Source organism: Coloeus monedula, assembly GCF_965178545.1.
Source record: "Coloeus monedula genome assembly, chromosome: 7".
In the NCBI taxonomy this organism is placed as follows: Eukaryota; Metazoa; Chordata; class Aves; order Passeriformes; family Corvidae; genus Coloeus; species Coloeus monedula.
This window is the reverse complement of record NC_138787.1, coordinates 2,526,644-2,541,663: the sequence shown is the minus strand read 5'-3', so window position 1 is coordinate 2,541,663 and position 15,020 is coordinate 2,526,644. Positions and strand designations below refer to the sequence as shown.

The 15,020-nt window shown below is 53.1% G+C and overlaps 1 protein-coding gene across 1 annotated transcript; it reads right to left on the bottom strand.

Moving 5' to 3' along the window:
* Positions 1-296: 296 nt before the first annotated feature.
* Positions 297-13,900, bottom strand: MREG (melanoregulin; the record flags this gene model as incomplete). The annotated part of the gene is made up of 5 exons (XM_082285232.1): positions 297-431; positions 794-957; positions 2,548-2,638; positions 10,357-10,516; positions 13,812-13,900. 5 exons carry the CDS (start codon positions 13,898-13,900, stop codon positions 297-299), a joined length of 639 nt encoding a protein of 212 aa, XP_082141358.1.
* Positions 13,901-15,020: the final 1,120 nt, after the last annotated feature.

The following is a 15,020-nucleotide window of genomic DNA, read 5'->3' as shown; positions in this document are numbered from 1 at the left end:
CTTGCATGGCAGACCCCCCCTCCCCCCCATGCCTATTGCATACACTATTGGCCAGTGGTGTCCCACCAGGACTACTCTAGGGCAGTTGTCCCTCCCTCGTGCCCGGGAGCACCTTGGGGCCAGCACCCGCCATCCCATGTGCTCCTGCTGGGCACAGCTCGCTGGCCTCCCTGCCCTGCTCCAGCTGCCCACTCGCTTCTCCACGGGGAAACAAGGGGGGCACTCTCAGTGCTGACCCCCAGGCAGAGGAGCCTGTCCTGGAGCGCTGTCCATGTCACACCAGCGAGGCACATTCCTCAGGGCACCGCGGCCGGGACGCTCTGCGGGGCCCTCGGGCCCTCGTCCGCCCTGTCCCCTCCGGGCCGCTTGGGATACACCGCACTGGCCATCTTGAAGAACTCGTCCGCAGCGTCCAGGGCGATGAGCCGGTCCTGCCAAACAGCGGGATTACGGTCACTGTGGGATGTTCCAGGCACATCCCTGCCCGGGGCCCTCCCTTCACAGCCGCCCTCCGGCTAAGCAAGGCATTAGGTCTCATCTTTTCCCACCCCGTGGACAGGATGCAAGAGCATCCAGTTGCACAGAATTTGTGGAGGGCTGCAGAATTCATGGTGCTGCAACACTGGCATTTCCAGGGCAACTGAACAGCCAAGCTCCAAGTGCAAAATCTGACAGGATCACCCCAGGTGCCGCCATGTATCTGAGCATCCTCTGGTTCACCTACTGGCTCCCCCTCATGTGAGCTCCCTGCAGAGCAGGGATGGTGGGGGGAAGGTGTGCTCGGAGTACTCACCACCACAAAGAGGTAGCGCTCGGAAAGCTCCCAGCTGGTTGGGAAGATGTTGGTCTCTTCCAAGAGCTTTAACAAGATGTCCCGGGCTTTGCTCATGTTCTGAGAGTCGCTGATGATGCTGAGTTTGGTCACTGACAAGAGGGAATCTGCTTCCTTCTGGAAACCTGGGAAAGAGATGTTACAGAAACAAGTCAAACATGAGAGCAGGGTCATCCCTGAGCCCTTCAGGCTCTTGCAAGGTTCCTTATTCCCCTCCACCCTGGGCAGCTGTATCCCTACTTCCTAAAACAAACCAGCACTCCCTCAGGCAGGGTGTGGGACAGGTATAAACTTGCTGCTGAGGAAAATAAATCACAAAAGTATTCACAGCGAGTTCGTTGCTGGTTTTCCTGAGAAAATGTGTGTGAACGTGCACAACTGAGGGTGTTGATTCAGCTTTTCCATGTTCCTGATGCTGACAGAGCTTTCAGGACTTGTGGGGCTTCCTAAATCAGGTAACAGAGATAAAACCTGTGGCAGTAGTGAATGCCAGGCTAAGTGTTCCTGTAGCAGTGAGCATTGATTATAGGAAGGGTATCCAGGGAAGGAAAGGTGGAGGGGAATGAATGTAGGGGTTTTTAAATGCAATGGCTAGCATTTAACTCTTTGTTCAGCTCCAGGGGGCTGGTGGTGATGCATCTCACATGAAAACACTTCTGGGGTAAAAGTGGTGGGCGATTAAAGCACAGGCTCAGATAACAGAAGATAGCAGGTTTCACATCTGGTTGCTCATTTAGCTTTGCTAAGGCCAAATGATCCCTGGCCTTGAGCTTCCCCAGCCTTTGCAAAGCATCTCCAGAGCCACAGCAGATGTGAGGGGGATGTGGGAGAGCCTTTGTGAGCCTGCAGTAAGAGATGGAAGGATGCCAAGTGATCCCTCCCATGCTTGGCCTGCACAGGCTGTGTGAGCACCTGGGTGTAGATGAGGGCTGACACCTCGTTATGGATTTATGATGTTCCTCCCACCCAGATGCCAGAATAGCAGGTAGGGCAGGACTGGCTGAGATACCCATCTCTGGCTCTCACTGAGGGTATCCTGGAATAGACTAGCCCATCCTCTTCTCATCAGCCACCAACCACCTCCAGAGCACGATGGAAGTCACCCAGCCGATGCGCTGGCACATCCCGAGTGTCACATGCTGTGTGCCAGGCAGTTGGGAAAACCCCATCACACCCACCACCACCACCACCACCACCACCTGGAGACAGCAGTAGGAGGGTTTCTGTGGAGCAATTCCACTTGCTGAAAGAATATTTCAAATCCCCTTGGGAGCAAACAAGGCGAGTGGCTTAGCTCTGATCAGCTGCCATGGGCTAAGGAAGCAAAATAGATGTATCTGTGTTCCCATCTGAAAGGAATATTCATTCCTTCCTGCTTATCTTGTTTAGAAAGACCTAGGGTGAACTCCCACTGCAAGGTTTCCACAAGGAAGCTTGAAGTGGATGACTGTGCATGTTATTATGGGCTTGGAAGGTGATCATGGCTCATGGGTTTTTGACGTGCCTGCAGACACGGTGTCCCTGTCCCCTCCCCGCCGTGCCTGAGCCCTGCGGAGCCTCAGATGCCACGTGGGACACCTGAGGGCATCGCTCAGCAACCTCCTTTTACTTCCCTCCTCTCCAGCTTGATTTCGTGCAGCTGTTCCTATCCTCAACCATGGTGGGATCTTGCATTCAGTAGCACTGGAATTACATCCTTTTGGCCTCCAGCTTACCTAAATCCTCCAAAATGTGTTTCCACCTGCTCCTCACTTCTTTCCGGGTCTGCCGTAAGGTATAAATGTCATAGTTGAGCTTCTGCCACTCCTACAAAGCAAAGGGATGAGGGACACTCAGTCATTGGAATCTGCTGCTTTTGAAGGACTTTCAGCTTTGAGGAAGGGAGCCAGAGGTGCAGAGCTGGTGCAGGCACTGAGCTATGAGGTGGTGGGTGTGAAGGTCAATGACCAGGCTGCTGTTGCCCCTGAAAGAAATGACACTGACCAACAGAGCATATTTAGCTTGACACTTGGTTCAGCATCTCTGTGCCTTCTCTGTTCAAAACAGCTTCCAATTTCCCTGAAATTACAGAATTTAGCTCAGGTGTTGCTGACAGCTGCTCCTCAGTCAGACATGGAGCCCGCTGTTTGGCACTGAACTGGAGCAGGCAGGTGTTCAAAAGTACTAGAAAACAAGAAAAACAGACTTTTTTTAAAGATCAGGGTACCCTTTTTTAAAAGGACAGAGGTGCACGTGGATGGATGAGGACTGAACTGGAGTGATCTGACATGCTAATAACCCTTAGTGGCTGCCAGTTGCTGCAGTTAATGCCTCACTTCATTGCACAGCTGAAATCCTTGCAGTGGACCTCCAGGTCTAGAGCTGGATAACGGGACACTGGGCAAGAGGGAAGGGTTTGGGGTTATTTATTAAAGTCACAACACATTTAAACACAACTGCACAAGTTTTGTGGCGGGCTTGGCAGTGCTGGGTTAATAACCAGACTCAATGATCTTAGATAACTTTTCCAACCTGAAGGATTCTGTGATTCCATGACTCTATGAACATGCATTCCTGTGGAAATGCATGTGTTCTGCAAGAAAACCAGGAGCACTTTTCCCAGCTTCTCCTAGCTGAGTTTAATCAATGCACACACTCCTAAGGGTGCATTTTTAGAAGCAGCCCAACAGCAGGGTCACAACATCACCTGATAACTTCCTTACAGTAACAACCTTAATTAATCTCATTCCTCAGCAAGAGATTACCTAGATGGGCTCCTGAAGAATAAACAAGTGTTAATCTGTGCTGTCACCCTGAGATTTTCCTACAGGCCACGCTGGGTTCAGAGCAGACAAACAATACCCACAGAGGTCGGCTGTGACTGTTTTCTGGTACTTGGTCAAAGAGCTGACTTGGTTCCATAAAGATTTGAAGATTCCTTAGTGTTTTTTTGCTGAATGTGGCTGACATGCCACAACTGCAGAGATTTAAAGCCAAGCCTGTTTTCCTGCTGATCGGCACTAGCTGCAGGAAGCCCTGGGAGATTACACTCTGGAAAAAGCAGCCAGCGGGGTTAAGACAGTGGTGACTTCACGTCAGGAGAGCAGGGGAACCGGCTCTGCCACAGCCGCTCGCTCCCAGAAAACAAAATCCCCTTCCAGAGGCACATTTCCCTCTCTCCTGAAGCAGCACTTGAGAACAGCTTGGCTGCCTGCACAGGAGGGCACCTGGCTGCCAGCACAAGGCACCAGGACAGCCCTTCACCAGAGAAATGAGGCAGGGCCAAGGCTCTCCTCTCCCCTGACACCGGCTCGGAGCTGGGAACTGAGCTCCTCTGGGTGGAAAAGAGGGGGGTTATTGTGTTAAAGCTCTGTGGGAAGTTTATTGAAAACTTGAGAGTTTTTAGAAAGAGGCTGAAAAACTGTGTGATGCCTTGGTCCCCGCTGGCAGGGGTTCCTTGGAAACGCCTTGGCCCTCTCGTGACCCCCTGGCACAGGCAGAAAGGAGAGGGAGCCAGTCTGGGCATGCTGGTGGGGGAATAGCTGCGTGTCTCTGCCCTCCCATGGAGATAAACAAGGCCTTTAGTGCAGACAATCAATCCAGACAGCCACTGTGATCCCAGGCGTGCTTCATGCCGTGGAATTGGGGAGCTGGGGCACTGGAAAAGATGCTCCTCTCCACATAATGCGGCCTTGCTGGCACCCAAAACCAGCTTTCAGGGCCACGGGGAATTACCCCATGGTATGAGCCAGACTCCTTGCTAAGCACAGTGAGCAGTGCTTAGCATGCAGGGAAGCTGCTCCTGATTTTCTCTGGATTAACAGCAGTGTGTTTTCCCTTGTCTATTTTTGTTTTAAGGGAATCTAGGTTATGGCTTTCTTGTACATCATAGTGTCTGAGTTGTGTTATGGAAGTGAATACAGTGAATATTCAGTCGCAGGGGAGCTCTGACAGTGTCCTGTCAATGGAGAATTTGGGGAGTGTGCTTTGGTACAGAAAATTATTTTTAACTGTGGTGCCTGGCTGGGACCTCTTGTTCTGGTGGGATTTCTTTTGCCTTAGCATGGAGCTGAATGCATTTACATTTCTGTAGAAAGCTGGGAGGAGGATGCTCGCAGCCACGGAAAAGGAACTAGGGAAGCAGATTATCAGGATGACGTTGGGCTGAGCTCTCAAAGGGACTCGTGCCCTGCTCTCTGTCAGTCTCACAAACCACTGGGTTTTCCCAGCCAATTCCTTGCAGCAGAGACATCCGAACAGCCGTGGGCTGTCCCCTGTGTGCCTTTAAGGAGGGAATAAACTCAAGAGCATCTTTCCACACCCAAAATTATTCTTAAAAGCACCTCCCTTGAGCTACACAGCAGAGGAAGAGCGAAGCTTGCCCTGCCCGTGCACAGGCGAGGGCAACATCGGAGGCTTTGGGGAGGACGTTCCCGTCGCGCCAGGGAGCGTTTGGAGGGGCGGGCGGCATCACGAGGCTGCTCAGCCCCGCAGGGCAGGCGGCTCCACACCAAACCCCTCTCCCTCGGCCTTCTCGGGAAGTCAGACGGAACTCCTGGGGCGGGGAGGGGGTTTCTCACACACGGGACTGGGAAAGCACAGCGGGAGACTGAAACACCAAACCTGCGGCGTTTCTGTGGGGCCGGGACATCCCAGCCATGCACTCAAAAGCAATCCTTTAAGAAATAGACTCTTTTGCCAAAATCTGAGTTAACCACAGGAAACCAAAGCAGGTTGCAGTTCCCGGTGCTGTTTTTTGCAGCCGGTTTTGCCCTTTAAACCTACAGAGCAGGGCACAACAGATACCAGTGGGGGCTTGAGAGAACCCTGAATGTGTGAGTCACGAATATCCCGGGAGCCGCAGGGAAACCCCGCTGCCTCCCCTCTCTACATGCTCAGCCCTTCAAATATTTACCTGGAAAATGTCCCCAGGCTCTCTAGTGTGAAGCACCAAATCTGCAAATGCCAAAAGACATGGAATAAGCCAGGCTGGTACAGAACTCAGAGCTCTAGGAAAAAATGTGCCACGAGAACAGGCAACACTGTCCAACTTCTCATCCCTGATCACATGAAAGTTTCCTAATTACTAGGGAGCTTCCTTTATGTTTCCAGAACAATCCTCTACCAAATCCATTGCCTTTATTCTCTTAAAAGCAATTGAGGTCACTGTTCTGTTCAAGAGTTATTTTAGAAATTAGGTCAAAACAGAGTTATCAGGGGAAGACTGGAAAATATCAGTCCAGGCAGGTACCAGGGATGCTCCTGCTCTGGCTCCACTGGAAGTAGTTGAACAAATATAAACTATAGACCAACATCTCATCTTAGACTAAGCTTAAATTGGATTCTTTTTAAGAGAGGCATGCAGACATTAAGAGGGTCAGGTCTGGGCTCCCCAGTTGGCATCCCCGGCCCTGGATAAATCCCATCACCTCTCTATGCCCCAGCAACAGCCGGTGACAATACTGACCTTCTCTGTAACCTGTTTAAAAAAGAATAATCCTGTAGGAGAGCAGGAGGAGAAAGAAAAACAGGCCTTGCCAGCTCATTAATGGGCTTTTCAGGGGGATGATGCCAGCGTCACTCTGCTAGCCAGGCCCCTAGCAGGGATGCAGGCTGAGGGACTGCCTTTGCTAGTGGGGTTTATGATCCCACCTTTCCCTAGGGAATGAGCCAAGAGAAGATAGAAACACTGCATTTACAGCAAACCATGAGAACAGGGGATTTTCCTCAGTCATCATGCAAAATGCCATCTTTAGTTTCTGTTCCCAGAGCTGCACCCTAGCTCTGGCTCCTTCTCTGAAGCTCCTTCTCTGAGTATTGGTGCACAGCTCCCTGCCCATGGCTGGGTAACTCCACACATCCCACCAGAGGCTGTGGAGAAACCAGGGCCACCCCAGACTGGACCTCATGGAGGGAACGATGCCACCTCACACTCATTAGCCTGGCAACGACCACAGTGCAGCTCTTGCTGCTCATTTCACCACCAAATTTGAGATTTATTTTACCCTACAACAAGCTCAATGATGCTGCAGAGCAGGAGTAGGAAAAAAAACCCCATTTTTCCCATATTTGAAACATGACCCTGGCCTTCAAAAGCTGTGATGACAGCTCTGATCTTCAAAAGCTGCATCTGCTTGACCAGCCCCTCAAGCCAGCACTTCAGCAAGGGCTTTCCTGGTTTTCTCAGTGCAAGCTAAGGACACGCCGAGTTTGGACTGGAGCTGCCAATTTCCCAGAGCAGGGTTGCCAGCAGGGACAGAGGGAAGACACAACTCCACATGGATCAGGAGTGGGTGCAGCCCCATGGTGGGGGCAAAGAACTGACCCCAAGAGAGAGCACCAACACTGCCAAGATGGTGCCATACAGATAAAGAACACACGATGGAGAGCGACCTGCTCTTTGGGATGCTTCCAAAGGCCGGTGCTGGGAAATCCCTGAGATACAGGTGGGGAAGGGCAAAGCACACAGTGAGTGCACTGCACGCCAGAACTTCTTCGTTAAATGAAGGAACAGAAATGCACAAAGTTCTCCTTTCAGTCAATTTTAACCACAGGAAGAAAAGGACCTATAGCTTCGTAATACTTGTGCACTGCACGAGGAAACTGTTCCTCCATCCCGTCCTGCAGTATCCACAGGCTCCCCCTGGGGATTTCAGGAGCAGAGCAGCCCCCAAAGCAGATTATGGCTTTTGCAGCCCAGTGTTGTTCTGCAATTAGACTTTTTTCCTCTCTCTCCGAGCTGAAGTCTCATTAGGAGGGGAGGGCATTGCAGTCTGGCCTAGTTTGAAAATGCTTGCTGGAGTAAGGAGAGATCTTGGCACCCAGGGCTGAGCACAGGAATGTTGGCTTTCCATCCAAACCCCTCCCTGTCCTGCCACCCAGCAAGAGCTGCAGCTGGAAACTGAAGCAGCCTGTTGGGCTTCCCTGTGGTGCCTCAGTTTCCCAGCTCTAAGAGGGGACAGCAGAGCAGCTGCCAATCCCGGGCTGCAAAGGGCACGGGGCCACATTCAAAGCAAGTGTAAAGTGCCTTGGCTTTCCTCAAAACTTTCTTCACTGTTGTCCTGACGTTGTGCTCCTCAGGCTTTTTAGTAATTGCACTGCATATAAAAGCAGAGCATGTGATCCTACCTTTGCTGTGGAGAGGAAGCCCCGTGAGCTTTGGGCTTTCCTTTTCCACTGGCAGGCACGGGGACTGCTCAGACCCGCTAAAAACCCTACAGATACACAGAAGGCAGGATTTAGGGCAGGATTTAGGACAGACAGGCACACTGGGTTTAGGACAGGCAGGGGCAGGAGCACTCTCCTGCTCACCCATTACTGATGCTCTCCTCTGTTCGCTGAGCAGGGCTGACACACAACACTCCTGGGCACCAGTGCAGCCCCCTGAATGGTGCTGTCCTTGTTTCCTTCAGCCACTTTGGGATGGATGAAGCCCCCTGGCTTCTCTCAGACAAGCAATTGCAAGGTAGAAAGAGCAGCAGTGGGGAGGGAAGAGATCTCCAGTTAGAGCTGTAAAGGTCACATGCCACCATGAAAATGTTGTTACAAAACCATCTATTGTAAACACCATGATTAAATCAAACTCACCAAAAAAAACCCCAACCAAACAAAAAAACATTAAATGGGGATTCTGGACACCGTATCCAAGGATTCCATTACCTCATTTAGCTTATTACACATTGTAATTTTGATCTCTCTGGAGTTTAAGGCTCCTTGTAAAGCTGAGCTGCCTTTTGGTTTACAGAGATTGTCACAGGAGAAACAGTTACACTCCTGCAGACTCTTGGATGAAGTAGGATCATGTTGAAGTTAAACATGAAGCCTCCAGGCTTTCCTGCAAATGTTCTGGAGTCATGAAAGCAATCAGAAAGGGAAAAAATATGCCACTGTTTGCTACAGCCTGCTCCTAATCAGGCCACTGCAATCTCCTTTGCACTGAAGTGCCTTAGCAAAAGAAATCAGGGCTGCAAAACAGCCTTTATGTAACAGCCATGATTTTTCCCTTCCCACGAAGAGCTGTGCCAGTTCCCTGCTTCCCAATAATTGCCGTGCATCCCACTGCAGGAGGATTTAACTTGACGTGTCCCCGGAGTGGCAGCGGAGCTCCGGGCGCTGCCAGGGTTGGGCAAACATCAGCCTGGCCATGGAAAGGACAAACAGGAATATCGAACCCAAACAGCAGCCTGGGAAGCCAGGAAAGGGGGCTGGGCCCCCAGTGCTCCCAGCACACGTTTGTGGGTTGTGGTGGTTGCAGGGCGTCATTCCCAAGCATGTTCCAGCTGCCATGAATGCCTGGGAAACCTCCCTGGAATCTCCCTGCTTCCTTATACGTGCCAAACAAATGCATCTTCCTCACGTTCTTCCCATTCCCTGTTGCTTTCTTTTCCTTTCTGTCTCTTCTATTCCTCCTCTCAGTTTCGTTCCCTGAGAAGTGCATTTATCCCTGGTGTCCAGCTCAAGCCTACCATGTGTCTTTTCCCACATCCCTGGATGCAGGCAGCCCATTACTGACCTCCTGAGTTCTTTGGTTTTTAAGTGTCAGCTGCTGTGTTCCCTCACTCCTCCATGGAAGACACATAACCCTCGTTTTGGGCTGACCAAAGATGTACAGAAATAGAGATTTCTGAAGGGGATAGGGAGCGAGGGGAGAAAAGATTCTGAAGGCAATTTATGCTCAATGGGATAATGCCCTGGGAGGGCACTGAAAGTATCCAAGCCAAGGAGAACACAGAGATTCTCAAAATAGAGGGAGATGAACCCAAGGGTACCATGGAGATGAGAAACTCATCACACCTCAGGGCAGCTCTTCCTGGATCAGTGCTGGAGATACCCCCAAGCTTCCCAAGGATCAGATGGCCACAGAGGCATCCACACCAGATGTAGGATAAAATCTGGAGGGTGATGGAACAGATAGGAGGACCTGGTGCCTACATAAGCCACACTGGGGGACTTTGGGGTCTTCACAGCAGCTTAATTGAAGGAAAGGCATTGACCTGCTGGTGTCAGTCCAGAGGAGCCCACCAAGGTGATCAGAGGGGTGGAGCAGCTCTGCTATGGGGAAAGGCTGAGAGAATTGGGATTGTTCAGCATGGAGAAGAGACTCCAGGATGACCTAATAGCAGCCTTCCAGTGCCTGAAGGGAACCCTATAGGAAAGATGGGGCAAGACTATTTACAAGGGCCTGGAGTGACAGGACAAGGGGAAATAGCTTCAAACTGACAGAGAGCGGGCTTAGATTCAATATTAGGAAAAAAGTCCTCTCTGTGAGGGTGGTGAGGCCCTGGCACAGGCTACCCAGAGAAGCTGGGGCTGTCCCTGCATCCCTGAAAGTGTCCAAGGCCAGGCTGGATGCGGCTTGGAGTACCCTGGGACAGTGGAAGGTGTCCCTGCCCATGGCAAGGGGTGGAACTGGACGAGCTTTAAGGGCTCTTCCATCCCAAACCGTTCTGTGATTCTGTGATTAACCAGGCACTGCCAAAGCCTGGGCTGTGACAAAAGCCCCGAGCCCCAGCCCGTGGTGGGGCCGAGCGCTGGCGCTGCCTCACCTCCGAGTCTTTGTCCAGCTGGTTCCTGACCACGATCATGTTGTAGAGCACGCGGTCGTCGTCGGCCTCGGTGTGGGTCACGTCGTGGGGGGTGCTCCACAGGTTCTGCTCCTCATCCCGCGCCAGCGTGGCTCCAAAGGACGCGTAGGGGTTGTTGTTACTGCAGAGAGAGAGGGGCACGCAGCCTCAGCACCGGGCTGGCCCCTGCTACCTTCCCAGTGCCCACTGCTGTGCCCTCCCCTCACCCAGCCCAGTCCTGCTGCCTGAGGAGTGGGGGAAATGGGGAGATGGAGGTTTTCACCTTAGCAAACATCCTGACCAGGCAAGCCATGGTTCAACCCAAATCATGCAATGCCCCACAGGTGCTCCTGCCTGAGAGCTGCAGTGATGTGCTGAGCTGTGCAACAACAGACAAGGCATGGAAAAGATATTCAGCCCCATCTCTCTTGGGGAATGGAGATGTCCTCAGCCTTCTAATGAATTCCAGGCTTTACTTGCTTAGCAAAGCTGAGCATCATCTTCTGGGAAGGCTGTCCCCACGGAGGTGGGGAGCTTTTCTCTGCACTGAGGCAGTTCTGGTTTAGGGCTTTATGCAGCTATCAGGATGTGCCACTTTTTAACCAGGATACTTCTGCCAGGAGAACTTTTAGCAGGGGATTTCCATAAAGTGTCTAATCAAGATGTCCAGGCACTTGAGCAGAACAATACAAGTGGAGAACTATTTTTGGCCTTACCACCCTGTGGCAATCCCTGCTCACTTGTTGTTAGAACAACCCACTGTTTATTTCATTTGCTGCCTAAACCCCATGCCTTTCCCAAGGAACCCATACAAAGAAACTTCAGGTAACGCTGTGGGTACCATGGCACCAAGCCATAAAAAGATATTAAGAGGAGCTCCAGCACACAGATGAAATAGAAAAAAACTAATTCCCATCAGCATTCCAGCAGGAAGGTTAATTAGACTTTCAACAAACCGAAAACCTGAGCAACAGGTAATAAGGGGAAAGATAATCTCTTATAATCCCTCATTAAAGACAAGCAAACGAAGGGAACTTGGAGGGTGTGGAGGGCACCACAGTTTTCTCAATCGTGGAGCAGACAGGGAGGGAGCACTCAGGAGCCAGCTGTGCCATCAGCAGGAGTTCACTCCCACCCTGCCTTCCACAGCTCCTTCCCACTCAGGCATTTACCACTACTCTTAACATTTGAATTACTTAAAACACCCGTATTTAGCAATAACACTGCCACACCTGAGCTTTTCTGAGCCACTCCCTCCCTCACAGCTCGCAGGGCACTTCCCAGCACATTCCCATTTCCAAATCACAGCGTGGAGCATCCCGTAAGTCATGCGGCAGTGCCCAGGAGTCAGCAAATCCATACCAGCACGGAGAGCTCTGCCAACAACTCTTCCAAGCAACATTGCAAAGGAAGAAATGGGAGGGAAAGGAGGAGCACGTGAACTGCAGTGGCTTTGCAGGTTAAGGAATCTCCACAGGACCAGAAGGGACCCAGAGCATTTCACACTCTGGATTTTATCCAGGAAATGGTGAGCACCAATGCTTCATCAACAGATTTCTGCTCCAGGGGGCTTTCAGTTCACATTAAGTGTTGGGATTTGGAGCCCAAATATTTAGTTTATTTTCATCCTGAGTACACCATCCGAGCCAGACCCCACCTTCACGCATCAAGAGACAACCAAGCAGCCTGGATGCTTTGCAACACCAGCTCCCAAACCTAAAACTCAGCTAAAAGATCTGAAATCTCCAACAATTCGTTCATTTTAAACAACACTGCGGTAAAAATAAAAATACAGCCAACAAGCTATTGCAAGATCCCCACTATGAAATAAGACCGCACAGCCCCCCAAGGAGGGGCAAGGCAGCGATCAGGCTGTTATATTAATTACACTGGCACACTTGTACAAGAGCAAGTGCCTTTCGAATCCCCAGAATGTACAGAGGCTTTCCTTCTTAGGGCCAGCATTAATTGGATTGCGGGCGGAAGGCATGTTACTAAAGCGAGGTGCCAGGTGAGGGACAGCCACCATGGCCACGGGGCAGCAGGAGGGAGCCTCTCCGCACGTGTGCTCGGCTCCCGGGAGGTTAATGCCAATTTCCTGGGCTGGAGGTCCCATGCTTGGGATTAGCCGGTTATTATTTAGGTAGCTGCTTTACCAGCGCGAGATCAGGACGTTTCAAGCCGTGTGTCACCAGCTCCGCTGTTACCTGACACCGATGCAGGACACGCCGGGAGCATCCCACCCTCCTGCCCGGAACGCCTCTGTCGAAGCGATGGCGCAGGGACGGCACGGTCCCTGCCCCATCCCGCGGCTGGGATACCCTCTGCGGTGCCAGGACCGCGGCTGGCATCGGGGAAGGAGGGAGAGCTGCTGCAAACCCCCTGAACAGATGTTTTGCCACATGCAAACTCTCCTTACGTGCTTCCACTGCTCTTCGCCACGAGTCAGGGAGAATCTGTTCATACAACACCCCCAACCTCACGCTCTGTGCACAAAGCAGATGTGACCGACAGCAGGAGAGCAGGATCTGCTCCCCAGAGATCAGCACACTCTCATAAAGCCGGCTCCGGCTGTGCATCGTCATCTCCTCTCTGGCATCCCTGAGCAGAGCCATGCTGGAGGGCTGGGGGTGTTCACCTGGAAAAGGGAAGGCTCCAGGGAGACCTCAGAGCCCCTTCCAGTGCCTAAAGAGGAGAGTGACCTTTTACAGAGGCAGATCGTTTTAGGGAAAGGGGGAACGGTCTTAAACTAAACGAGGGGAAATTTAGATGAGATGTCAGGAAGAAATTCTTCCCTGTGAGGGTGGGGAGGCCCTGGCACAGGGTGCCCAGAGAAGCTGTGGCTGCCCCATCCCTGGAAGTGCTCCAGGTCAGGTTGGACGGGGCTTGGAGCAACCTGGGCTAGTGGAAGGTGTCCCTGCCCATGGCAGGGGGTGGAACGGGATGAGCTTTAAGGTCCCTCCCAACCATAACCATTCTGGGATTCTGCGACCCCAGCGTGCAAACACAGCTCTGCATAACCCAGAGCTGCCCGGCAGTGGAACCTCACCCCCTGCATAGGAATGCAGGGCCCCTCTTTTTGTTCAGTGCCTCAGCTCCTCTACTGAAATCCCACCGTGGAAAGACAAGCGCTGGACCGTCCCTGTGGCCGAGGAGCATGGGGAGCACTGAGGGGATGCCGCGGGCAGGGCTCCGGCGAGCACCGCGCCGGCTGTCAGAAGGAGCGCAGCCCCTGTGGCAGCCGACCCGGGCGGGAAGAGAGCGGGAAGCCGCTCGTTCCCGCCGGGGGAAGATCCCTCCGGAGCCTCGAGCGCTCCGGCAGGGGCTCCAGCGGCGGTGACAGCGCGAGGAGCGGGGCTGGGGACCGCGGGGCGAGGAGGGGCTCACGCGTGGCCGGGTGGGCGCATCCCCCGCCGCGGGGCCGCGCCGGCTCTCACCTGAGCAGGGGCTCCTTCTCGGGCGCCGCCGCCTCCCCACCGCAGCAGCCGCAGCAGCCAAGCGATCGCAGCCAGGCCCGCAGCCCCATCGGCGCCGCCGGAGAGCCGCGCCGGGCAGGGCGGGCCGGGCCGCCCCACGGCCGTCCCCTGCCCCCGCCCCAGCGGGGCCGCGCCGGGCTCCGCAGCGCCCCCGCCCCCTGCCCCGCCCAGCCCCGCCCGGCCCTGCCCAGCCCGGCGCGGCCCCGCCGGAGCGGCGGCGGCGGCAACTCAGGGACGGGGCTGCTGCGTCCTCCCGCATCCTCCTTGAACCGCCCTCCCGCATCTTCCTCTTGCATGTTCCTGCACCCTGCCGTACGGTCCTGCATCAGCTTCCTGCATCCTCCTGCACACCTCTGCAACTCCCTGCACCTCCTGCGCTCTCCCGCATCCTGAAGCGCCCTTCTGCATCCTTCCAAACCCTCCTGTACCCTTTTGTCTCCTGCAGCATCTTTCCCTGCTCTTTTGCAACCTCACGTGCCCTCCTCCATCCCACGGCATCCTCCTGCACATCCTGCATCCTTCTGCATCCTCACACATCCTTCCACGCCCTGCTGCACCCTCCTCAATGCCCCATTGCATTTGCGGCCTCCAGCCCTCGTTCCCCCACTGGAACAGAACATCACTGGCCATCACAACATGGCCAGAACCAAAAAATCCCTCTTTTCCAACCCTCTGCACCACTGTGCTTCCAGGCGTGTTCCCACTTGGCTTTTGGGACACAGGGCTGCGATCCTGGGAGCTGCAATGGGAAATGGGCAGGGGGTGATGGACTCGGCTGTCTCCTGGTGCAGAGCCTTTTGAGGAAGACGAGAAGAGCCTAAAATATTACTCCCTTCTCCTTTTTTTCTCCCTGTCTTACATTCCTATCACATGCCTGGCTGGGACCCCAAGAAGGAAAAGCTTAAACGCTGAATTAAAATGGTCCTGCATGTTGTTTAATCACCACAGATTTGTTTGCATTTCAGAGCAGCCCATCAGGCATCAGCCAGACCCAGAGCAATTGTTCTGAGTCTGGTTTGGCCACGCACATCCCCAAGAGTTATTTAATTTTAGTACAGCGGCTTCCTGACGCCACCGGACCTTTTGCTTATGCCAGCAGATATAATAATATCAGCTACTACATCCTCGTGCCCAGTGAGTGCGTGCAAGGAAAGGTGAAATAAGATTATT